Source organism: Eubalaena glacialis, chromosome 4 (genome assembly GCF_028564815.1).
Source record: "Eubalaena glacialis isolate mEubGla1 chromosome 4, mEubGla1.1.hap2.+ XY, whole genome shotgun sequence".
Lineage (NCBI taxonomy): Eukaryota > Metazoa > Chordata > Mammalia > Artiodactyla > Balaenidae > Eubalaena > Eubalaena glacialis.
In genome coordinates this window covers 30,837,411-30,860,580 of record NC_083719.1, presented here as the reverse complement: position 1 = coordinate 30,860,580, position 23,170 = coordinate 30,837,411, and the positions used below count along the sequence as shown (strand labels likewise).

Genomic DNA, 23,170 nt, shown 5'->3' with positions numbered 1-23,170 from the left:
TTTGGTTTATATGTAAACTTTTTCTAACAGCTACCAACTCCTATCCACTCTCAGAAGACAAGTTATTTGCAGCACCAAATTGACACGCATACTCAAAATAGTTGCAGTTGCCGGTTTCCGATCCCCGAAGCTCGAGGCACTCAGATCCAAGCGCGCGCTAAACCCACCAGAACCCGAGCAGCCTACGCTGCCCCCGCACTAACCGGCTCCCACTTACCCGGACCCCGCTCTCTCCTCCATCCCCACCCCTACCGACCCCTTCCCGTCCCTCCCCTTCCCCAGTCCCTCCCCTTTCCCCAGTCCCTCCCCTTTCCCCAGTCCCGCCCCTTTCCCCAGTCCCTCCCCTTTCCCTTTCCTCCCTCCTTCCCTCCCTTCCTTCACTCCCACCACCGATTTCCCCCTCCCTCCCAGAACAACCAGCCTGCCCCCTTCGGAGCACCACCCGTTCTCTAGCTCCACCCCCAACGTCCAGCCCCCTCTAACAGCTTCCTCTTCCCAGCGCCGAAAAGCTGGCTTCAAATTCCCCACCCTATGAATCGGAAGTGCGTCATGCACTGGCGCCGGGGCGCTGGTTTGGCGCGCGCGCTCTAAGCTTTGGGGCTGAGCTAGCATCTTGGGTTTTCTCTTATTTCTCCTTGCTTTTTTACTTTCTCCGGTCGCTGCCGTCTCCGATTTTCGATATGCCGTCTTCTTTGCTGGGCTCGGCAATGCCGGCCTCCACGTCGGCCGCAGCCCTGCAGGAAGCTTTGGAAAATGCGGGGCGGCTCATCGACCGTCAGTTGCAAGAAGACCGCATGTACCCGGACCTTTCCGATCTGCTCATGGTGTCTGCCCCAAGTGAGTGATCGTTGCCCAGTTGGTGACTGTTTCTCAGCCCAAAGGACTCTCGTCTGACTCCCTAAATAGGTCCTTATCCGCAGGGTGAATCGGCGAAGATATCCTGAGATCTGGGACGCTGTTTGCTGCATTTTGAAGGGCGGAAAAGAACCCATTTTCAATGTTTTTCCTTCTCTCACTTTCTTCATTACAGGCACTTGAGAGGATAGGAATGAGGAGCAAGCCCCCATTTGAAGCAGAAAGAGGCAAAGTTTCCAACCTTAATGAGCTTCTCATTGCCTCCAAGTGTGTATCGCTAAGACCAGATGAGAAGGATCACCTGATCCAGTTCTTATCCTTGTTAATACCTCATATTAATGTTGGAGTAAAATTGAAGAGCATACGAAGTTAATTTGGAAATTTACTATGTTCGCTCAGAGATATGCTTTATTATGTATGGAGTTAGTGTAATATGAAGTCCTTAAAGGTGTTAAAAAGAACTACCAGCGGAATGAAGGAAGGGGACAGGGAAATCAGCACTGATGATGGGTGAACAAGGAGGGTAAAGCAGATTTTTGTGCCAACAAAGAGAGGTGTCCGTAAAATATTCTGTGTATCGGTTTTAAATTAAGGCCAGGCTCCTCAAGGCGTATAGAATCACACAAGTTGCTAGAAAAAAAGTGACCCCTTTTGTGAGATGGAAATTGGAGAAGAGTAAATAAGATAAAAACAAGATTTTTGGTAAATAAGAACCAAGATAATCTAACCAGGTTAATCTGCAATGTAAACCTAAAAGACAGCTCTGACGATTTATAAAAAGTCATTAATTGACTTGTAATCAGAGAAAAGACAGAAACAAAGCAAAGAGTATTTACTCCTGACAGCTACTTAGCAGTGGGCTTGTCTTAAAAGAACTGAATGGCCTATTAGCAACTCTCATCCTGAATAGCACTCTCCCCTTTGTACTCCTTATTTCTGAAAGCAAGGTGTAAAAGCAGTCCATACGTTCTGGTCTTCTCATCATATCTGACCCCAGTCCAACTCATCCACCTTTACACACATCTGCCTCTTCAACCGAATTTCCTTTCCCTCTTCCATCCTATTCTCGACCTCCTTGTTCCAGTTACACCGAATTTAACAAGTTTTCCATAAGAACCCCCTCTTCAGGATTTCTAGAATGTTCTTCTTTGCCTGACAAGCTATTCTTCCAGATTCCATTAAATACCACTTTCTCTGTGAAGGCTTTCTCAACCAGAAATAACTCTGGTGAGGTTTATATCCTCACCAGAGTTATTAATTCCATCCTTTGTGTTCCTACTGCAGTTTAACGTGTAACGTTCTATTAAAATTATGTTTTAAGATTAAATGGAACATCTGGGATTTGCTTCAAAAAATACATTAGGGAAAAAGTGGATAGTGACTGACATATATGAAACATGACTGGGCATGTTACTGGTAATTTTTGAAGCTGGATACTCAATATATAGGGATTGATTGCATTTGTTCTCTAGTTGTATAAATTTTAAAAATTTTCATAATACATTTAAAAATTTGTTTTATATGTCAGTTTCCCCCAACATCTTTGTACTTTACAGAGGCTGAAAAGGTGCCTGAGTAAATAGTAATAGTAAATAGTCAGAACTAAAACACCTTGTTCAGGACTAGGAAGGACAGGCTGAATAGACCAGCCTGCTCTTGCCCTTAGTGTCTGGGCTTTAGAGGAAGAGAAGGTTGCCAGTTGAGAGCAGTTTATAGAGTAGTCTGATTCTCTCCCACTCCCCCCCCCCCAATAAAATATTGCTTTTGTGGTATTACAGGCATACCTCATTTTATTGTGCATTGTTTTATTGCGCTTTGCAGATACTGGTTTTTTTAACAGTAGATTTGTGGCACCCCTGCCTTGTCAGGTGACAGCATTTTTTAGTAATATATTTCAAATTAAGGTGTGTACATTGTTTTTTTAGACATAATGCTATTGCACACTTAGACGTCAGTATAGTGTAAACATAACTTTTACATGCACCGGAAAACCAAAAAATTTATGTGACTCGCTTCTGGGCATGTTCATTTTATTGCAGTGGTCTGGAACCAAACCCACAATGTCTCTGAGGTATGCCTTTATTTGTATGTTGGTCTGAAGGTGGGGGGTGGATACATAATGGGAAAAGGCACGGATTGTTTTAATCTTTAAATTTTTAAGTGGGAAAGGAAATGCTGTTTTTTCCCCAGTCAGTATTTTGTTTGTCCACAGTTGTTTTTATCTGAGAATAACAAAGCGGTTTTACAATTTTTTTCCCATTTCAGATTAGTAAAATAATAGGAAAACACTATAAATTATTGAACTAAACATTTCTTTTCTTATGGAGAAAGTCTTTGTGAAAGATAACCTTCTGTTCAGTGTTGAAACCAGTAACTGCACCCCATCTTAACATTGGAATTTCTCAGGCCTCCTTTGTGTCAGATCAGAACTACTTTATTCTCTCTATACCTTTAGAACCAGATGCACAATTTTTTTGTAGCTTGCAATATTTCTGTATGCCCATTTGATGCCCAATACATTATTTTAAATAAATGCTTTTTTTTAATTTTATTTTTTGTAGATAATCCCACTGTTTCTGGCATGTCAGATATGGATTATCCTCTACAAGGACCTGGTTTGCTGTCAGTACCCAACCTGCCAGAGATCAGTTCCATTCGAAGAGTTCCTCTCCCACCTGAACTTGTTGAACAGTTTGGACGTATCCTATTACTTTGTATTTAACTCTTTAAAAAATTTAAAAATTAGTATTCTCATTATTATAATTCTAGTTTTGTGTTTAATTAGCACATTGTGTATAAGTTCATATAAGGTTTTATTTAAAATACATTTTAAGTATGTGGGTAGTTTGCCATGTGCCTAGAAAATTTCATGTAAAATTGAATGTTGAAAATTGAGTCATTTTAATTGTTTGGGGACATTGAGGAGAGTAAATTGTTTACAAGCAACTCTGCATTTTTGAATGATATATGGCAAGGCATTACTTTCCAATTAAGTCCTATGCAGGGAATTTTTTACTACCACTCTTTTTCAGTTCAAAGACCCATGATTTTTGTTTTTATTTTTTCCTGTATGTTAACACTTTAAAACTGGGAAGTGGCTCTGAAAATGTTTAAAATAAAACTGCAAGGTATGGGGCTTCCCCGGTGGCGCAGTGGTTAAGAATCCGCCTGCCAATGCAGGAGACACGGGTTCGAGCCCTGGTCCGGGAAGATCTCACATGCCACGGAGCAACTAAGCCCGTGCGCCACAACTACTGAGCCTGAGCTCTAGGGCCTGCGAGCCACAACTACTGAAGCCCACGCACCTAGAGCCCATGCTCCGCAACAAGAGAAGCCACCACAATGAGGAGCCCGCACACCACAACGAAGAGTAGCCCCCGCTTGCCGCAACTAGAGAAAGCCCACGTGCAGCAACGAAGACCCAACGCAGCCAAAAAATAATAAGTAAATAAAATAAAATAAATAAATTAAGGAAAAAAAAAAAACTGCAAGGTATTTTCTCCTGGAAATACCCCCCAAAAAGTTTTTGGTGTGTTTTCACACTTACTGGTGTCTTAGAATTGAAGTTTATAATTTATTGTATTTCTAAGGATTACAGTAAGAATCTGTATCTAAAGGTATAAGAAACTGAAGTATTGATACTAATGCCATCTTCATAGACTGAGAAGTTAGAGGAGTTTTCTTATCCTCTAAAAATAAGATTTTATTTGTTTTTCTTAAAGTGTCGCATACCCTATAAAAGGACTATATTTATAGTTCTTTGCCAGGAAGCTTTTATAAAAATCAGTCTGTAACTCTCATAATAAAGACATCAAGATGCTATATAAAAATTTAATCTGACTTTTAAAAGTATGTTAATCTGTTCATGGTAAAGGGCTTCATATTTCAATACAGTGTGATTTAGAAAAAGAAAAGAAATGAAAAATTAGGGAAAATGCTTGTAAAATAAATAGAAAAACTAGTAAAATCTAATCTATATTTTCATTGTTTCTCTGAGACTTTGTAAAATAGTGTTATTAAATAAATAATACACCTTACCATATACTCTACCCTTGCTTAGTTTCTTAATATTCTTTAATTCTCTGATAATACTATACAAGAGATATTTCTTTAATTAGCAAATTATTTTGTTTTCACAATTGTTTCATTATCTTATAATTACGTAAATAATTCTTTGTCTTTTTCAGTTTATATGAGGCTTATAGATTGTCACCTGGCTGTGACTTTAGCATGCCAACTGTTTTTCTTTGTTTTTCTTTTTTTTATAAATTTATTTATTTATTCGTTTTTATTTTTGGCTGCGTTGGGTCTTTGTTGCTGGGTGCGGGCTTTCTCTGCTTGTGGCGAGCGGGGGCTTCTCTTGTTGCAGAGCACAGGCTCTAGACTTGCGGGCTTCAGTAGTTGTGGCGCGCGGGCTTCGTTGCTCTGCGGCATGTGGGATCTTCCCGGACCAGGGATCGAACCCGTGTCCCCTGCATTGGCAGGCGGATTCTTAATCACTGCACCACCAGGGAAGTCCCTGTTTTTTGGTTTTTTTGGGTTTTTTTAATCACTCTTTTATACCATTGGAAAAACTGGTCCAGTAAAACAGTTTATAATGTTAAAGTCCAATAGTATTACTCAGAATCAATATTTTTTTAAGTTAGTAATGGCAAAAACATTACATTTGTTATTTAGAGTACATTTTAAATGGTCAGATAGCTTTGTTTAGAAATTATAATAAGTATTTCTGTCATACACTATGGCTTTCATTAAACTCATTGGAAATAAAGATATTTCATTTGCTCTTTTGATTGAAGAGTGAATAAGTCATGATTTTTTAATCATACATTTTAAATCAAAATCTTTTGAAACAAGTTTAAGAAAGATGAGATTGAAATCTTTCTACCTTACATCCACACTACCTCAGATATGCAGTGTAACTGCATGATGGGCGTGTTCCCTCCTATCAGTAGAGCTTGGCTCACAATCGACAGTGACGTATTCATGTGGAACTACGAAGATGGGTATGTATTTATGACTGGTTTGCTTTAGCATGATTAGAATTTAAATTATCTTTATTGCAACTAGTATTCTACTCATTAAAAGCTGCCTGGTTTATCTTTCATTCTTCTAACATCCGGGTCAGTGCTTCTCAGTATACGTACCAACCTGGGGATGGGGTTAAAATGTGGATTATGTTTTAGTCATTAAGGCTCAGGAGTCTGCATTTGTAACAAGCTCCCAGGTGATGCTGGGGATCTGGGTACCACTCTGAGTAGCAACAGTCTTATTTCCCAAACTCCTGTAATAATGATAGTCTATCAGTAATTCTTTGAGGGACGGTTTGAGATTTTCAAAGACCTCTGTTTTCCCTGCATATCATGGAGTGGGAGGATGTTAGTTTATTGAAGTATCTTAACAGTTTTGTTGTTATTCTGTGGGCTTGACCTTGTGTAAATTAAATGTGTATAAAAGAGTCTGAGTGAAGGCCCAAGGCATTCTTGCTTAAGTAAAGTTTATTGATCTGATGATCTTACTCTTGGCTATTTGGAGAAAAATTTTACCTTCCAGTTCTCCATCATATTATCTTCAGGTGAGGGGTGAGATAACCAGAGGAAGATCCATATTAAGATGTTATTCTTGCTCCTGAGTAATTAACATACTTGTTAGAAACATACACAGTGTCACTGAATCAAAATTGACACTATATGAGAACTTGTAGCTTAAACCATTTTTGTTTGATGGTTTTTTTTTTAATTAGAAATTTTCCTAGCTATTTTTATTGTTGAAATGGTATATAGTCATAATAGTAGTGATATAAGTTTGTGATTGTTCTTCACATATCATGAACGTTGCCCCAGTTTGTTATATTACACATAACATAATCATTTTTATACTAAAGAGTAGAACCTGTTCATTTAGGCATTGATCTCTTCAAGAAAACCTAATGCAAGAAAATTACAAAATAGATAAATGTGAGAATAATTTCGTTGAAAAGGGTTTTCACTTTAATGAAATTTTTATATTTCCATTGACTTCTAACATATTCATTTAACAACCACATTGAGCCTATCATGTATCAGACACTTTGTGCTTGAACAGTACTGAATAAACGTAGTCCCTGCCCACATGGAAAGTGTGGTTCAACCTTATTGTGTGTTCAAACTAAACCCATTTAAAGAAAATTATTTGAACATTGTGTTTATTGAAAACAATCAAGGCACAGGTACTGGATATAAATCTTTACTTCGTAAATTCAATTCTGTAAAAACCTTAACCTTAATTTCAATTATTCCGATAGCTTTCTATTATAAATCCCAATTCCATCTGGGTGATAGAAACGTAATGTTCAATTCACTATTCTCTAATCCCCAGCTCTCCCAATATTGTTCTTAGTTCTGGGGGCTGTGTCAGTTGTTGAAGGAACCTGTGTAATTCCACAGCACTGGGAAAATGGGGAAACCTGGCCCCACATAGGTTGCCGTGTAGGTGTTTTCTGTCCACTTGTGTGGCCCTTTGCAGGACAACCAGAAGTTTTCCTCAAAGTCTGGATCATTTTTTTTTCTTGGTACTTATCCTGCTTGCTGTTCTCTGAGCTTATTGGATCTAGGTTTGAAGTCTTTGTTATTTTTGAAAAATTTTCAACCATTGTCTTATTAAAGTATGTGTTCTTTCCTGTTCTCTTCCTTTCTCTTCTGAGATTTGTTATACTTTTGTTAGACTGCTTGATGTTTTCCAACAAATTTTGGATGCTCTGTTTGGATGCTCCACTCTTTTTTCTCTTTTTATTTCAATTTGGACAATTTCTACTGACCTTTAACTTCATGTTTACTGATTCTTTCGTCAAGTCTACTGAAAAGTCCATATAAGACATTCTTTGTGCTGTGCTTTTTATTTCTAACATTTTCACTGACTTATTTCTAATTATTTTCATTGCTCTGCTGAAATTCCTTACCTGTTTATACATATTGCTCATCTTTTTTATTAGAGCCTATACTATATTGATTATATTTATTTTAAATTTCCTGTCTGATAGTTCAGACATCTGACTCTGGTTCTGTTGATTGCTTTGTTTCTTGACAGTGGGGCTTTTTTTTTTGCTTGCTTTTTTGTTCATGTTTTGTTACTCAAAGCCAGACACCACGTATAGGACAGTGAATACTGCAATAAATACCCTTTATCCTTAGAAATGGGCACGTCTCTTCCTTTGCTAGAGCCTAGCAGGTAGGCCTTTATTGTGAGGGAGTTGACTTTTTCCAATTCAGGAGTTAAGCCGAGTTTGGTTTTGTTGTTGCAGTGGTTACCTTCAGTGGACCACAGGTTTCAAATTCCTTTAGAATTATTTTGCACTTAGCGTACAGATTGGGTTGCTGGATTTTTTCTCAGTGTTCCTGTTTCTCCCCCAGCAATAAGCTCTTCCTGTGAGCCTGTTCTTCTGAGAGGGTCCTCTTGCCCCTGCCGCAGCAGTAGTTTGTTGTTACTTGAGACTTGCAACCTGGTGGGGGGATGTTTGGAATGGGGACCAGCATTCCCCTTTTTCCTGGTTTATGCTTAGCCTTAGGTAGGCCTGTGTGCCTGAGTCTTGGAACTAAAACAGTTTTGTTTGCTGGTTCATTACATTCTATAGTCTTGAAGAATATTATAAAACTTTTTCCTTTACATGTATAACATGTTTTTCTTCAACTGTTGACAGAGGAGACCTTGCCTATTTTGATGGACTTAGTGAGACTATTCTTGCTGTGGGGCTTGTGAAACCAAAAGCTGGTAAGAAATAAAAATATAAAGATTAAATTATGTTTGTACATAACATTCCAAATGTTTTAGGACTAAATGATATCATATTTTAAGTAATTAAATTTCCTATTGAAGTTTTGTTCTAAATTACTTCTAATTAGAAATATAAAAAGTGATTAGGAATATTTAGCAATTTACTCACTTTATGGTATAAGTGAGTCTGCCTTTAAAATTGTTAAACTATAATTCTTGAATTTTATCTTGCTTTTTGTTAGTCTTTCTTGATTTACCTAAAGTTTTTTGCATTATACATTTTTCACTAATTACTGAATTTAATGTTAAAACCATTTTTGTCTCTATTTTTTTAGTCCTGATAGCCCATGGAAGTGAGAACAGAGTTCAGAATAAATCCTAAGAGAAGTCACGAGCATTGTTTAACTTACAATTTCAACTTCAGTACACTAGATCTTGTCAGTACACTGACAAGCAGAATTGATTGATTTAAATTTAAATTTAATATACATCCCTTGAATGCAACTTCCTACAAGAGGAAATAATAGATGAAATTTACTTGTTTACAAGGCCTAAATAGGAATTTTGAAGGTCACAGCCATTTTGAAATTATGCTAATTCACATAAATATAAACATGCAGTTTTAAACACTGTTTTTATGTGATTGCATTGGAAATGTATTTCCTTTACATAGAATTTTAAAGCAGTCTTTACCCAGCTGTATGTTTCTCTATCTTGTTTCTTAATTTAAAAATTTATTCATATACAAGTCAACACCTGTTCATGCTCTCTATCATAATAAGTATTAATTGTCCGTCTGAAACAAATAGTAAAATTTTGTTATATTCAAATGTAAATTTCAGTACAGAATTGAAATGGCATAGTCTTTGATTTGGCAGCAAAGGTGTTATCTTTGATAAGTTTATTCATAAAGCTCAAGCTTTTTAAAATCAAATCCTGAAATATCAAGTATATTTTGAGGTCATTAAGTAGAAGGTCTGTGCCTTCAGCTTTATTGACTTGAACTTTGAAACAAAAAATTGTGGCCTTTGTGCCCCTTGGTATTCATCAGTGAAAGTAAAACCAAGTGATAATAGAAGCTTTGTTGAATTTTCTGACATTTAACACCCAAACGTATACATATAAAGAGATGTCCATTATCATAAGATAAGATATATTTCCTTTTATTCTTATCAGTGACACACTATTTTTGGATGTTATAACATGAAGAGAGTCATAATTACACATAACACCTCATACCACTCCATACTTTTTAAAGTTAAATGATACCTTAGAGTGAATTAACATTTAAAAATTTTGTGCTTGGTTTAATTCCCTCTTCGAAACTGTAAATTATCCAGCTTTGGTACAAAAACTCATTTGATCTATAAACTCATTTCTGGGTCTATGAATTTGACTATTCCAGGAACTTCATATAAGTGGAATTATATAGTATTATCTTTTTGTGACTGGCTTGTTTCACCTAGTATGATGTCCTCATGGTTCATCGCTATTGTAGGATATGTCAGAATTTCCTTTTTTTTTTTTAAAGGTCTAGTAATATTCCATGTATATACATACCACATTTTGTTTATCCATTTATCTACTGATGGTCGCTTGAGTTGTTTCCACCATTTGGGTATGGTGAATAATGCTATGAACATGAGTATACAAATAGAAATTTTTATATTGTAATAAACCTAAACTGTTTTGTAATGTAACACTGATTTTATTTTTATTTATTTATTTTTTTTAACATCTTTATTGGAGTATAATTGCTTTACAATGGTGTGTTACTTTCTGCTTTATAACAAAGTGAATCAGCTATACATATACGTATATCCCCGTATCTCCTCCCTCTTCTGTCTCCCTCCCACCCTCCCTATCCCACCCCTCTAGGTGGTTACAGAGCACCGAGCTGATCTCCCTCTGCTATGCGGCTGCTTCCCTCTAGCTATCTATTTTACATTTGGTAGTATATATAAGTCCATGCCACTCTCTCACTTTGTCCCAGCTTACCCTTCCCCCTCCCCGTGTCCTCAAGTCCATTCTCTACGTCTGCGTCTTTATTCTTGTCCTGCCCCTAGGTTCCTCAGAACCATTTTTTTTTTTTAGATTCCATATATATGTGTTAGCATACGGTATTTATTTTTTTCTTTCTGACTTACTTCACTCTGTATGACAGTCTCTAGGTCCATCCACCTCACTACAAATAACTCAGTTACGTTTCTTTTTATGGCTGAGTAATATAACATTGTATATATGTGCCATATCTTCTTTTTTTTTCTTTAATATCTTTATTGGAGTATAATTGCTTTACAGTGTTGTGTTAGTTTCTGCTGTATAACAAAGTGAATCAGCTATATGTATACATATATCCTCGTATCTTCTCCCTCTTTTATCTCCCTCCCACCCTCCCTATCCCACCCCTCTAGGTGGTCACAAAGCACCGAGCTGATCTGCCTGTGCGATGCAGCTGCTTCCCACTAGCTATCTATTTTACATTTGCCTACCCATTTTTCTTTTTAACATCTTTATTGGAGTATAATTGCTTTACAATGGTGTGTTCGTTTCTGCTTTATAACAAAGTGAATCAGCTATACATATACATATATCCCCATATCTCTTGCCTCTTGTGTCTCACTCCCTCCCACCCTCCCTATCCCACCTCTCTAGGTGGTCACAAAGCACCTACCTGATCTCCCTGTGTTATGCGGCTGCTTCCCACTAGCTATTGGTTTTACATTTGGTAGTGTATATATGTCCACGCCACTGTCTCACTCTGTCCCAGCTTACCCTTCCCCCTCCCCATGTCTTCAAGTCCATTCTCTAGTAGGTCTGCGTCTTTATTCCCGTCCTGCCCCTAGGTTCTTCATGACCTTTTTTTTTTTTTAGATTCCATATATATGTGTTAGCATACGGTATTTGTTTTTCTCTTTCTGACTTACTTCACTCTGTATGACAGACTCTAGGTCCATCCACCTCACTACAATTTCGTTTCTTTTTATGGCTGAGTAATATGCCATTGTATATATGTGCCACATCTTCTTTATCCATTCATCTGTTGATGGACACGTAGGTTGCTTCCATGTCCTGGCTATTGTAAATAGAGCTGCAATGAACATTGTGGTCCATGATTCTTTTTGAGTTATGGTTTTCTCTTTTTGAATTATGGTCCAGTAGTGGGATTGCTGGGTGGTATGGTAGTTCTATTTTTAGTTTTTAAAGGAACCTCCATACTGTTCTCCATAGTGGCTGTATCAATTTACATTCCCACCAACAGTGCAGGAGGGTTCCCTTTTCTCCACACCCTCTCCAGCATTTATTGTTTGTAGGTTTTTTAATGATGGCCATTCTGACCAGTGTGAGGTGATACCTCATTGTAGTTTTGATTTGCATTTCTCTAATGATTAGTGATGTTGAGCATCCTTTCATGTGTTTGTTGGCAATCTATATATCTTCTTTGGAGAAATGTCTATTTAGGTCTTCTGCCCATTTTTGGATTGGGTTGTTTGTTTTTTTGATATTCAGCTGCATGAGCTGCCTGTAAATTTTGGAGATTAATCCTTTGTCAGTTGCTTCATTTGCAAATATTTTCTCCCATTCTGAGGGTTGTCTTTTGGTCTTGTTTATGGTTTCCTTTGCTGTGCAAAAGCTTTTAAGTTTCATTAGGTCCCATTTGGATTTCTTGTTTTTATTTCCATTTCTCTAGGAGCTGGGTCAAAAAGGATCTTGCTGTGATTTATGTCATAGAGTGTTCTGCCTACGTTTTCCTCTAAGAGTTTGATAGTGTCTGGCCTTACATTTAGGTCTTTAATCCATTTTGAGTTTATTTTTGTGTATGGTGTTAGGGAGTGTTCTAATTTCATTCTTTTACATGTAGCTGTCCAGTTTTCCCAGCACCACTTATTGAAGAGGCTGTCTTTTCTCCATTGTATATTCTTGCCTCCTTTATCAAAAATAAGGTGACCATATGTGCGTGGGTTTATCTCTGAGCTTTCTATCCTGTTCCATTGATCCATATTTCTATTTTTGTGCCATTACCATACTGTCCTGATTACTGTAGCTTTGTTGTATAGTCTGAAGTCTGGGAGCCTGATTCCTTCAGCTCTGTTTTTCTTTCTCAAGATTCCTTTGGCTATTCGGGGTCTTTTGTGTTTCCATACAAATTGTGAAATTTTTTGTTCTAGTTCTGTGAAAAATGCCATTGGTAGTTTGATAGGGATTGCATTGAATCTGTAGGTTGCTTTGGGTAGTAGAGTCATTTTCACAATGTTGATTCTTCCAATCCAAGAACATGGTATATCTCTCCATCTTTTGTATCATCTTTAATTTCTTTCATCAGTGTCTTATAGTTTTCTGCATACAGGTCTTTTGTCTTAGGTAGGTTTATTCCTAGGTATTTTATTCTTTTTGTTGCATTGGTAGATGGGAGTGTTTCCTTAATTTCACTTTCAGATTTTTCATCATTAGTGTATAGGAATGCAAGAGATTTCTGTGCATTACTTTTGTATCCTGCTACTTTACCAAATTCATTGATTAGCTCTAGTAGTTTTCTGGTATCATCTTTAGGATTCTCTATGTATAGTATCATGTCGTCTGCAAACAGTGACAGCTTTACTTTTTCTTTTCCGACTTAGATTCCTTTTATTTCTTTTTCTTCTCTGATTGCCGTGGCTAAAACTTCCAAAACTATATTGAATAGTAGTGGTGAGATTTGACAGCCTTGTCTTGTTCCTGGTCTTAGAGGAAATGGTTTCAGTTTTTTACCATTGAGAATTATGTTGGCTGTGGGTTTGTCATATATGGCCTTTATTATGTTGAGGTAAGTTCCCTCTGTGCCTACTCTCTGGAGAGTTTTTATCATAAATGGATGTTGAATTTTGTCGAAAGCTTTTTCTGCATCTATTGAGATGATCATATGGTTTTTCTCCTTCAATTTGTTAATATGGTTTATCACATTGATTGATTTGTATATATTGAAGAATCCTTGCATTCCTGGGATAAACCCCACTTGATTATGGTGTATGATTCTTTTAATGTGCTGTTGGATTCTGTTTGCTAGTATTTTGTTGAGGATTTTTGCATCTATGTTCATCAGTGATATTGGCCTGTAATTTTCTTTTTTTGTGACATCTTTGTCTGGTTTTTGTATCAGGGTGATGGTAGCCTTGTAGAATGAGTTTGGGAGTGTTCCTTCCTCTGCTACATTTTGGAAGAGTTTGAGAAGGATAGGTGTTAGCTCTTCTCTAAATGTTTCACAAAATTCGCCTGTGAAGCCATCTGGTTCTGGGCTTTTGTTTGCTGGAAGATTTTTAGTCACAGTCTCAATTTCTTGAGAAATTGCTTGTGCTTGTGATTGGTCTGTTTAAATATTCTGTTTCTTCCTGATTCAGTCTCGGAAGGTTGTGCTTTTCTAAGAATTTGTCCATTTCTTCCAGGTTGTCCATTTTATTGGCATATAGTTGCTTGTAGTAATCTTTCATGATCCTGTGTATTTCTGCAGTGTCAGTTTTTACTTCTCCTTTTTCATTTCTAATTCTATCGATTTGAGTCTTCTCCCTTTTTTTCTTGATGAGTCTGGCTAATGGTTTATCAATTTTATTTATCTTCTCAAAGAAGCAGCTTTTAGTTTTATTGATCTTCGCTATTGTTTCCTTCATTTCTTTTTCATTTACTTCTGATCTGATCTTTATGATTTCTTTCCTTCTGCTAACTTTGGGGTTTTTTGGTTCTTCTTTCTCTAATTGTTTTCGGTGTAAGATTAGGTTGTTTATTTAAGAAGTTTCTTGTTTCTTGAGGTAGGATTGTATTGCTATAAACTTCCCTCTTAGAACTGCTTTTGCTGTATCGCATACGTTTTGGGTCGTCGTGTTTTCATTGTCATTTGTTTCTAGGTATTTTTTGATTTCCTCTTTGATTTCTTCAGTGATTTCGTGGTTATTAAGTAGTGTATTGTTTAGCCTCCATGTGTTTGTATTTTTTACAGATTTTTTTTCCTGTAATTGATATCTAGTCTCATAGCATTGTGGTCGGAAAAGATACTTGATATGATTTCGATTTTCTTAAATTTACCAAGGCTTGATTTGTGACCCAAGATATGATCTATCCTGGAGAATGTTCCATGAGCACTTGAGAAGAAAGTGTATTCTGTTGTTTTTGGATGGAATGTCCTATAAATATCAATTAAGTCCATCTTGTTTAATGTATCATTTAAACCTTGTGTTTCCTTATTTATTTTCTTTTTTGGATGATCTGTCCATTGGTGAAAGTGGGGTGTTAAAGTCCCCTACTATGATTGTTGTAACACTGATTTTAAATGTCATTAAATACTGAAGTGTTTGTGTCTAAGATTTGGGTTTTTTGTTTGGTTGGTTTTGTACTAATATCTACCTATTTAAATGATCATAAGTGGTAATGTTTTAGCATCAACATTAACTAAATTAGCTTCACGCTTTTCATATGCTGGTTAACCCATAGCTCATATTAAAGGTAACCATGTTCTGTTAATGCTTAAATGATGGGTGTTTTCCAGAAAATAGTGCCTAACTCATATTTACTTTATCTTAGGCATCTTTCAACCTCACGTACGACATCTCCTGGTTTTGGCAACCCCTGTGGATGTAGTGATTCTTGGACTCAGTTATACTAACTTGCAAACAGGTATAGCAACCCGCATGTTGTGGGGGGTTTTAGGGTTTGTTTTTTTTGGCCACACCCTGCATGGCATGTGGAACTTCCCCGACCAGGGATGGAACCCGCACCCCCTGCAGTGGAAGCCGGAGTCTTAACCACTGGACCACCAGGGAAGTCCCCACATGTTGTGTTTTTTAAAATAAAAATATGTTGCCCAATTTAATATTATAATTGAAAACTAATCTTTTTCATTAAGTTAACTTTCTGGGCTATTTGCTCATAGGAAAATATTTCCCTGTAGGTATGGTATCTTTCAGGTTAATAACTCCACCAGAAATTATTTTGGATTTATTTACCATATCAGTGTACATTTCTTAAATGTCCAATATAAAGGAAGGGTAGTAGAAGAGAAATAGTTGCCCCAGTAATTTTTAAATAATGCCTTCCATTTCTTTATTTTTAATTTTTTGAATGGCCATTTTAACATATGGAGTATTGAAATATATATTATTCTTTCCCTTAAAGTAAGAAGCCATCAATTAATTTATTACATGCACATTCAGTGGTTTCTTTTGCATTCTACCAGTGTTTTAGGTAAAATAATGTTGAATTTCAGAGCCTCAAATTGATGATTATTGGGGTGGGGTGGGGCGAAAAAAGAAAAAATTAATGATTATTACTACCATATCCCTAGGCTTTTTTCCAAAATTTAATACTTCGGGTTAGTTTTTTTGTTTGATGTTTTACTATGTTATATATATATGTGCTGTATATTTTACATATGTTATATATACATACTAGAGGTTCTATTTAACATGAATTATAAAACTGTTCATATCAGACTTTTTATAGTAATTTTGAAATGTATGTTTTACGTAATTTTTTTGAAATTTTTAAGCATATCATGAATTCAGTAAGAATATCAATTCTGAAGATAATACAGTGATTGTTTTAAAACTTTTAAAAAGCTCTTAAAGTGATTCCTATATTCTTTCTTTTAAAAAAAATAGGTTCTGGAGTTCTCAATGACAGTATGTGTGGTGGAATGCAGTTACTTCCAGATCCTTTATATTCTCTTCCTACTGATAATACTTACCTTTTAGCAATAACTTCCACTGATAATGGCAGAATTTTCTTGGCTGGAAAGGATGGCTGTTTATATGAAGTAGCATACCAAGTAAGTCTGGCATTTGTAAACATTTTCGTTTTCCTCCCTCCTTTTTTTTTTTTTAAGGGTCGAGAAACTAAAAGAGGTTTGTTTTTATGAGTCATCGGGTAAAAATAAATTATAACAATAATGAGATGCTACTTCATATCCATAACATAGTAAATTTTTTATAAGTCTGATAATAACAAGCCTTGGTGAAGAGGTAGGAGAGAGGAACTCGTTCATATTCATGGAGCTTAGATAAAATGTTACCCATTTCTAGAAAACTTGAAGATGGGCATATCCCAAGAATGAGGAATTCCATAACTAGGAGTTTAACTCCAAAAACTGTAACACATGTACACGATGAGACATGTACAAAGACATATTAGAAAACTAGTAGAAAAAAATGTTTTCTGTAGCTAAAGAATAAATAAATGTGGAATATACGTACAATGGCATTCTAAAACAACATGAAATCATATTATGTATATATAATTAAGTAAATTTGCATTACAAAAATTACATTACAAAATAACAAGTATATCACCATACTATTTATCATTTTAAAACAGAAAATTTAGTCATTATGGTGATCAAATAAATGCCTGATTAATAAAAATATAAAAGTAATTAGGTATGGCATGCAGCAATTTTAACATGAAATTTACCTCTAGGGATCAAGCAATGGAAGAGGGATGAGGGTGTTGAGAGGAGTATGTTTTATTTCTTTCAATAAAGGAATGATGGGAAGTAAATAAAGCATAATGTTAACATCTTTTTAATCTTAGTTATGGGCACATATGTGTCAGTGATGTTATCTTTGTAAAATTTTAGATGCCTCATAATTAGAAATTTTTAAAGTGTATGTTAAAGAAAGCATCTGAGTACATAAACACTGGAAGTGTATCTCATAAGAGGTATATCCAAGGTACTTTTATACTGCTCTTCATCTAACTAATCATTGTGATCACCTCTCTATAGGGAATACTTCTTTTTTTTTTTTTTTACATCTTTATTGGAGTATAATTGCTTTACAATGGTGTGTTAGTTTCTGCTTTATAACAAAGTGAATCAGTTATACACATACATATGTTCCCATATCTCTTCCCTCTTGCATCTCCCTCCCTCCCACCCTCCCCATCCCACCCCTCTAGGTGGTCACAAAGCACCAAGCTGATCTCCCTGTGCTATGCGGCTGCTTCCCACTAGCTATCTATTGTACATCTGGTAGTGTATATATGTCCATGACACTCTCTCACCCTGTCACATCTCACCCTTCCCCCTCCCCATATCCTCAAGTCCATTCTCTAGTAGGTCTGTGTCTTTATTCCTGTCTTCCCACTAGGTTCTTCATGGCCTTTTTTTTTTTTTTTCCTTAGATTCCATATATATGTGTTAGCATACTGTATTTGTTTTTCTCTTTCTGACTTACTTCACTCTGTATGACAGACTCTAACTCCATCCACCTCATTACAAATACCTCCATTTCATTTCTTTTTCTGGCTGAGTAATATTCCATTGTATATATGTGCCACATCTTCTTTATCCATTCATCCGATGATGGACACTTAGGTTGCTTCCATGTCCTGGCTATTGTAAATAGAGCTGCAATGAACAGTTTGGTACATGACTCTTTTTGAGTTATGGTTTTCTCAGGGTATATGCCCAGTAGTGGGATTGATGGGTCGTATGGTAGCTCTATTTTTAGTTTTTTAAGGAACCTCCATACTGTTCTCCATAGTGGCTGTATCAATTTACATTCCCACCAACAGTGCAAGAGGGTTCCCTTTTCTCCACACCCTCTCCAGCATTTATTGTTTCTAGATTTTTTGATGATGGCCAATCTGACCGGTGTGAGATGATATCTCATTGTAGTTTTGATTTGCATTTCTCTAATGATTAATGATGTTGAGCATTCTTTCATGTGTCTGTTGGCAATCTGTATATCTTCTTTGGAGAAATGTCTATTTAGGTCTTCTGCCCATTTTTGGATTGGGTTGTTCATTTTTTTGTTATTGAGCTGCATGAGCTGCTTGTAAATCTTGGAGATTAATCCTTTGTCTGTTGCTTCATTTGCAAATATTTTCTCCCATTCTGAGGGTTGTCTTTTGGTCTTGTTTATGGTTTCCTTTGCTGTGCAAAAGCTTTTAAGTTTCATTAGGTCCCATTTGTTTATTTGTGTTTTTATTTCCATTTCTCTAGGAGCTGGGTCAAAAAGAATCTTGCTGTGATTTATGTCCTAGAGTGTTCTGCCTATGTTTTCCTCTAAGAGTTTGATAGTGTCTGGCCTTACACTTAGGTCTTTAATCCATTTTGAGTTTATTTTTGTGTACGGTGTCAGGGAGTGTTCTAATTTCATACTTTTACATGTAGCTGTCCAATTTTCCCAGCACAACTTATTGAGGAGGCTGTCTTTTCTCCACTGTATATGCTTGCCTCCTTTATCAAAGATAAGGTGACCATATGTGCGTGGGTTTATCTCTGAGCTTTCTATCCTGTTCCATTGATCTATATTTCTGTTTTTGTGCCAGTACCAAACTGTCTTGATTACTGTAGCTTTGTAATATAGTCTGAAGTCAGGGAGCCTGATTCCTCCAGCTCCATTTTTTGTTCTCAAGATTGCTTTGGCTATTCGGGGTCTTTTGTGTTTCCATACAAATTGTGAAATTTTTTGTTCTAGTTTGTGGAAAATGCCAGTGGTAGTTTGATAGGGATTGCATTGTATCTGTAGATTGATTTGGGTAGTAGAGTCATTTTCACAATGTTGATTCTTCCAATCCAAGAACATGGTATATCTCTCCATCTATTTGTATCATCTTTAATTTCTTTCATCAGTGTCTTATAATTTTCTGCATACAGGTCTTTTGTCTCCTTAGGTAGGTTTATTCCTAGATATTTTATTCTTTTTGTTGCAATGGTAAACGGGAGCGTTTTCTTAATTTCACTTTCAGATTTTTCGTCATTAGTGTATAGAAATGCAAGAGATTTCTGTGCATTAATTTTGTATCCTGCTACTTTACCAAATTCATTGATTAGCTCCAGTAGTTTTCTGGTAGCATCTTTAGGATTCTCTATGTATAGTATCATGTCATCTGCAAACAGTGACAGCTTTACTTCTTCTTTTCCGATTTGGATTCCTTTTATTTCTTTTTCTTCTCTGATTGCTGTGGCTAACACTTCCAAAACTATGTCGAATAATAGTGGTGAGAGTGGGCAACCTTGTCTTGTTCCTGATCTTAGTGGAAATGGTTTCAGTTTTTCACCATTGAGGACAATATTGGCTGTGGGTTTGTCATATATGGCCTTTATTATGTTGAGGAAAGTTCCCTCTATGTCTACTTTCTGCAGGGCTTTTATCATAAATGGGTGTTGAATTTTGTCGAAAGCTTTCTCTGCATCTATTGAGATGATCATATGGTTTTTCTCTTTCAATTTGTTAATATGGTGTATCACGTTGATTGATTTGCGTATATTGAAGAATCCTTGCATTCCTGGGATAAACCCCACTTGATCATGGTGTATGATCTTTTTAATGTGCTGTTGGATTCTGTTTGCTAGTATTTTGTTGAGGATTTTTGCATCTATGTTCATCAGTGATATTGGCCTGTAGTTTTCTTTCTTTGTGACATCTTTGTCTGGTTTTGGTATCAGGGTGATGGTGGCCTCGTAGAATGAGTTTGGGAGTGTTCCTCCCTCTGCAATATTTTGGAAGAGTTTGAGAAGGATAGGTGTTAGCTCTTCTCTAAATGTTTGATAGAATTCGCCTGTGAAGCCATCTGGTCCTGGGCTTTTGTGTGTTGGAAGATTTTTAATCACAGTTTCAATTTCAGTGCTTGTGATTGGTCTGTTCATATTTTCTATTTCTTCCTGGTTCAGTCTCGGCAGGTTGTGCATTTCTAAGAATCTGTCCATTTCTTCCAGGTTGTCCAGTTTATTGGCATAGAGTTGCTTGTAGTAGTCTCTCATGATCGTTTGTATTTCTGCAGTGTCAGTGGTTACTTCTCCTTTTTCATTTCTAATTCTGTTAATTTGAGTCTTCTCCCTTTTTCTCTTGATGAGTCTGGCTAATGGTTTATCAATTTTGTTTATCTTCTCAAAGAACCAGCTTTTAGTTTCATTGATTTTTGCTATTGTTTCCTTCATTTCTTTTTCATTTATTTCTGATCTGATCTTTATGATTTCTTTCCTTCTGCTAGCTTTGGGGTTTTTTTGTTCTTCTTTCACTAATTGCTTCAGGTGCAAGGTTAGGTTGTTTATTCGAGATGTTTCCTGTTTCTTGAGGTAGGCTTGTATTGCTATAAACTTCCCTCTTAGCACTGCTTTTGCTGCATCCCATAGGTTTTGGGTCGTCATGTCTCCATTGTCATTTGTTTCCAGGTATTTTTTGATTTCCTCTTTGATTTCATCAGTGATCACTTTGTTATTAAGTAGTGTATTGTGTAGCCTCCATGTGTTTGTATTTTTTACAGATCTTTTCCTGTAATTGATATCTAGTCTCATAGCGTTGTGGTCGGAAAAGATACTTGATACGATTTCAATTTTCCTAAATTTACCAAGGCTTGATTTGTGACCCAAGATATGATCTATCCTGGAGAATGTTCCATGAGCACTTGAGAAGAATGTGTATTCTGTTGTTTTTGGGTGGAATGTCCTATAAATATCAATTAAGTCCATCTTGTTTAATGTATCATTTAAAGCTTGTGTTTCCTTATTTATTTTCATTTTGGATGATCTGTCCATTGGTGAAAGTGGGGTGTTAAAGTCCCCTACTATGATTGTGTTGCTGTCGATTTCCCCTTTTATGGCTGTTAGTATTTGTCTTATGTATTGAGGTGCTCCTATGTTGGGTGCATAAATATTTACAATTGTTATACCTTCCTCTTGGATCGATCCCTTGATCATTATATACTGTCCTTCTTTGTCTCTTGTAATAGTCTTTATTTTAAAGTCTATTTTGTCTGATATGAGAATTGCTACTCCAGCTTTCTTTTGATTTCCATGTGCATGGAATATCTTTTTCCATCCCCTCACTTTCAGTCTGTATGTGTCTCTAGGTCTGAAGTGGGTCTCTTGTAGACAGCATATATATGGGTCTTGTTTTTGTATCCATTCAGCCAGTCTGTGTCTTTTGGTGGGAGCATTTAATCCATTTACATTTAAGGTAATTATCGATATGTATGTTCCTATTCCCATTTTCTTAAATGTTTTGGGTTTGTTATTGTAGGTGTTTTCCTTCTCTTGTGTTTCTTGCCTAGAGAAGTTCCTTTAGCATTTGTTGTAAAGCTGGTTTGGTGGTGCTGAACTCTCTCAGCTTTTGCTTGTCTGTAAAGGTTTTAATTTCTCCATCAAATCTGAATGAGATCTTTGCTGGGTAGAGTAATCTTGGTTTTAGGTTTTTCTCCTTCATCACTTTAAGTATATCCTGCCACTCCCTTCTGGCTTGCAGAGTTTCTGCTGAAAGATCAGCTGTTAACCTGATGGGGATTCCCTTGTGTGTTATTTGTTGTTTTTCCCTTGCTGCTTTTAATATGTTTTCTTTATATTTAATTTTGGACAGTTTGATTAAGATGTGTCTTGGCGTGTTTCTCCTTGGATTTATCCTGTATGGGACTCTCTGTGCTTCCAGGACTTGATTAACTATTTCCTTTCCCATATTAGGGAAGTTTTCAACTATAATCTCTTCAAATATTTTCTCAGTCCCTTTCTTTTTCTCTTCTTCTTCTGGGACCCCTATAATTCGAATGTTGGTGCGTTTAATGTTGTCCCAGAGGTCTCTGAGACTGTCCTCAGTTCTTTTCATTCTTTTTTCTTTATTCTGCTCTGCAGTAGTTATTTCCACCATTTTATCTTCCAGGTCACTTATCCGTTCTTCTGCCTCAGTTATTCTGCTATTGATCCCTTCTAGAGTATTTTTAATTTCATTTATTGTGTTGTTCATCGTTGCTTTTTTCCTCTTTAGTTCTTCTACGTCCTTGTTAAATGTTTCTTGCATTTTGTCTATTCTATTTCCAAGATTTCGGATCATCTTTACTATCATTATTCTGAATTCTTTTTCAGGTAGACTGCCTATTTCCTCTTCTTTTGTTAGGTCTGGTGTGTTTTGACCCTGCTCCTTCATCTGCTGTGTGTTTTTCTGTCTTCTCATTTTGCTTATCTTACTGTGTTTGGGGTCTCCTTTTCGCAGGCTGCAGGTTCGTAGTTCCCATTTTTTTTGGTGTCTATCCCCAGTTGCTAAGTTTGATGCAGTGGGTTGTGTAGGCTTCCTGGTGGAGGGGACTGGTGCCTGTGTTCTGGCGGATGAGGCTGGATCTTATCTTTCTGGTGGGCACGTCCACGTCTGGTGGTGTATTTTGGGGTGTCTGTGGCCTTATTATGATTTTAAGCAGCCTCTCTGCTAATGGATGGGGCTGTGTTCCTGTCTTGCTAGTTGTTTGGCATAGGGTGTCCGGCACTGTAGCTTGCTGGTCGTTGAGTGAAGCTGGGTCTTGGTGTTGAGATGGAGATCTCTGGGAGATTTTCGCCATTTGGTATTACATGGAGCTGGGAGGTCTCTTGTGGACCAGTGTCCTGAAGTTGGCTCTCCCACCTCAGAGGCACAGCCCTGATGCCTGGCTGGAGCACCAAGAGCCTTTCATCCACACTGCTCAGAATAAAAGGGAGGAAAAGTAGAAAGAAAGAAAGAGGAAAAAATAAAATAAAATAAGATAAAATAAAATAAAATAATTAAAATAAAAAATAAATATTAAGAAAAAAAATTTTTTAAGTATAAAAAAAAAAAAAAGGGCGGACAGAACCCTAGGA

The 23,170-nt window shown here is 36.6% G+C and overlaps 1 protein-coding gene across 2 annotated transcripts in view; it reads left to right on the top strand.

Moving 5' to 3' along the window:
- The first annotated feature begins 568 nt into the window (after positions 1-568).
- Positions 569-23,170, top strand: part of NUP155 (nucleoporin 155) — a 68,873-nt gene continuing 46,271 nt past the window's right edge. For both annotated transcript variants that reach the window (XM_061187722.1, XM_061187723.1), the window contains exons 1-6: positions 569-837; positions 3,417-3,554; positions 5,765-5,861; positions 8,531-8,601; positions 15,154-15,246; positions 16,230-16,396. In XM_061187722.1, coding sequence (XP_061043705.1) covers positions 681-837; positions 3,417-3,554; positions 5,765-5,861; positions 8,531-8,601; positions 15,154-15,246; positions 16,230-16,396 — 723 coding nt within the window. In that variant the 5' untranslated portion in view covers positions 569-680. The remainder of the gene's footprint in view (positions 838-3,416; positions 3,555-5,764; positions 5,862-8,530; positions 8,602-15,153; positions 15,247-16,229; positions 16,397-23,170) is intronic.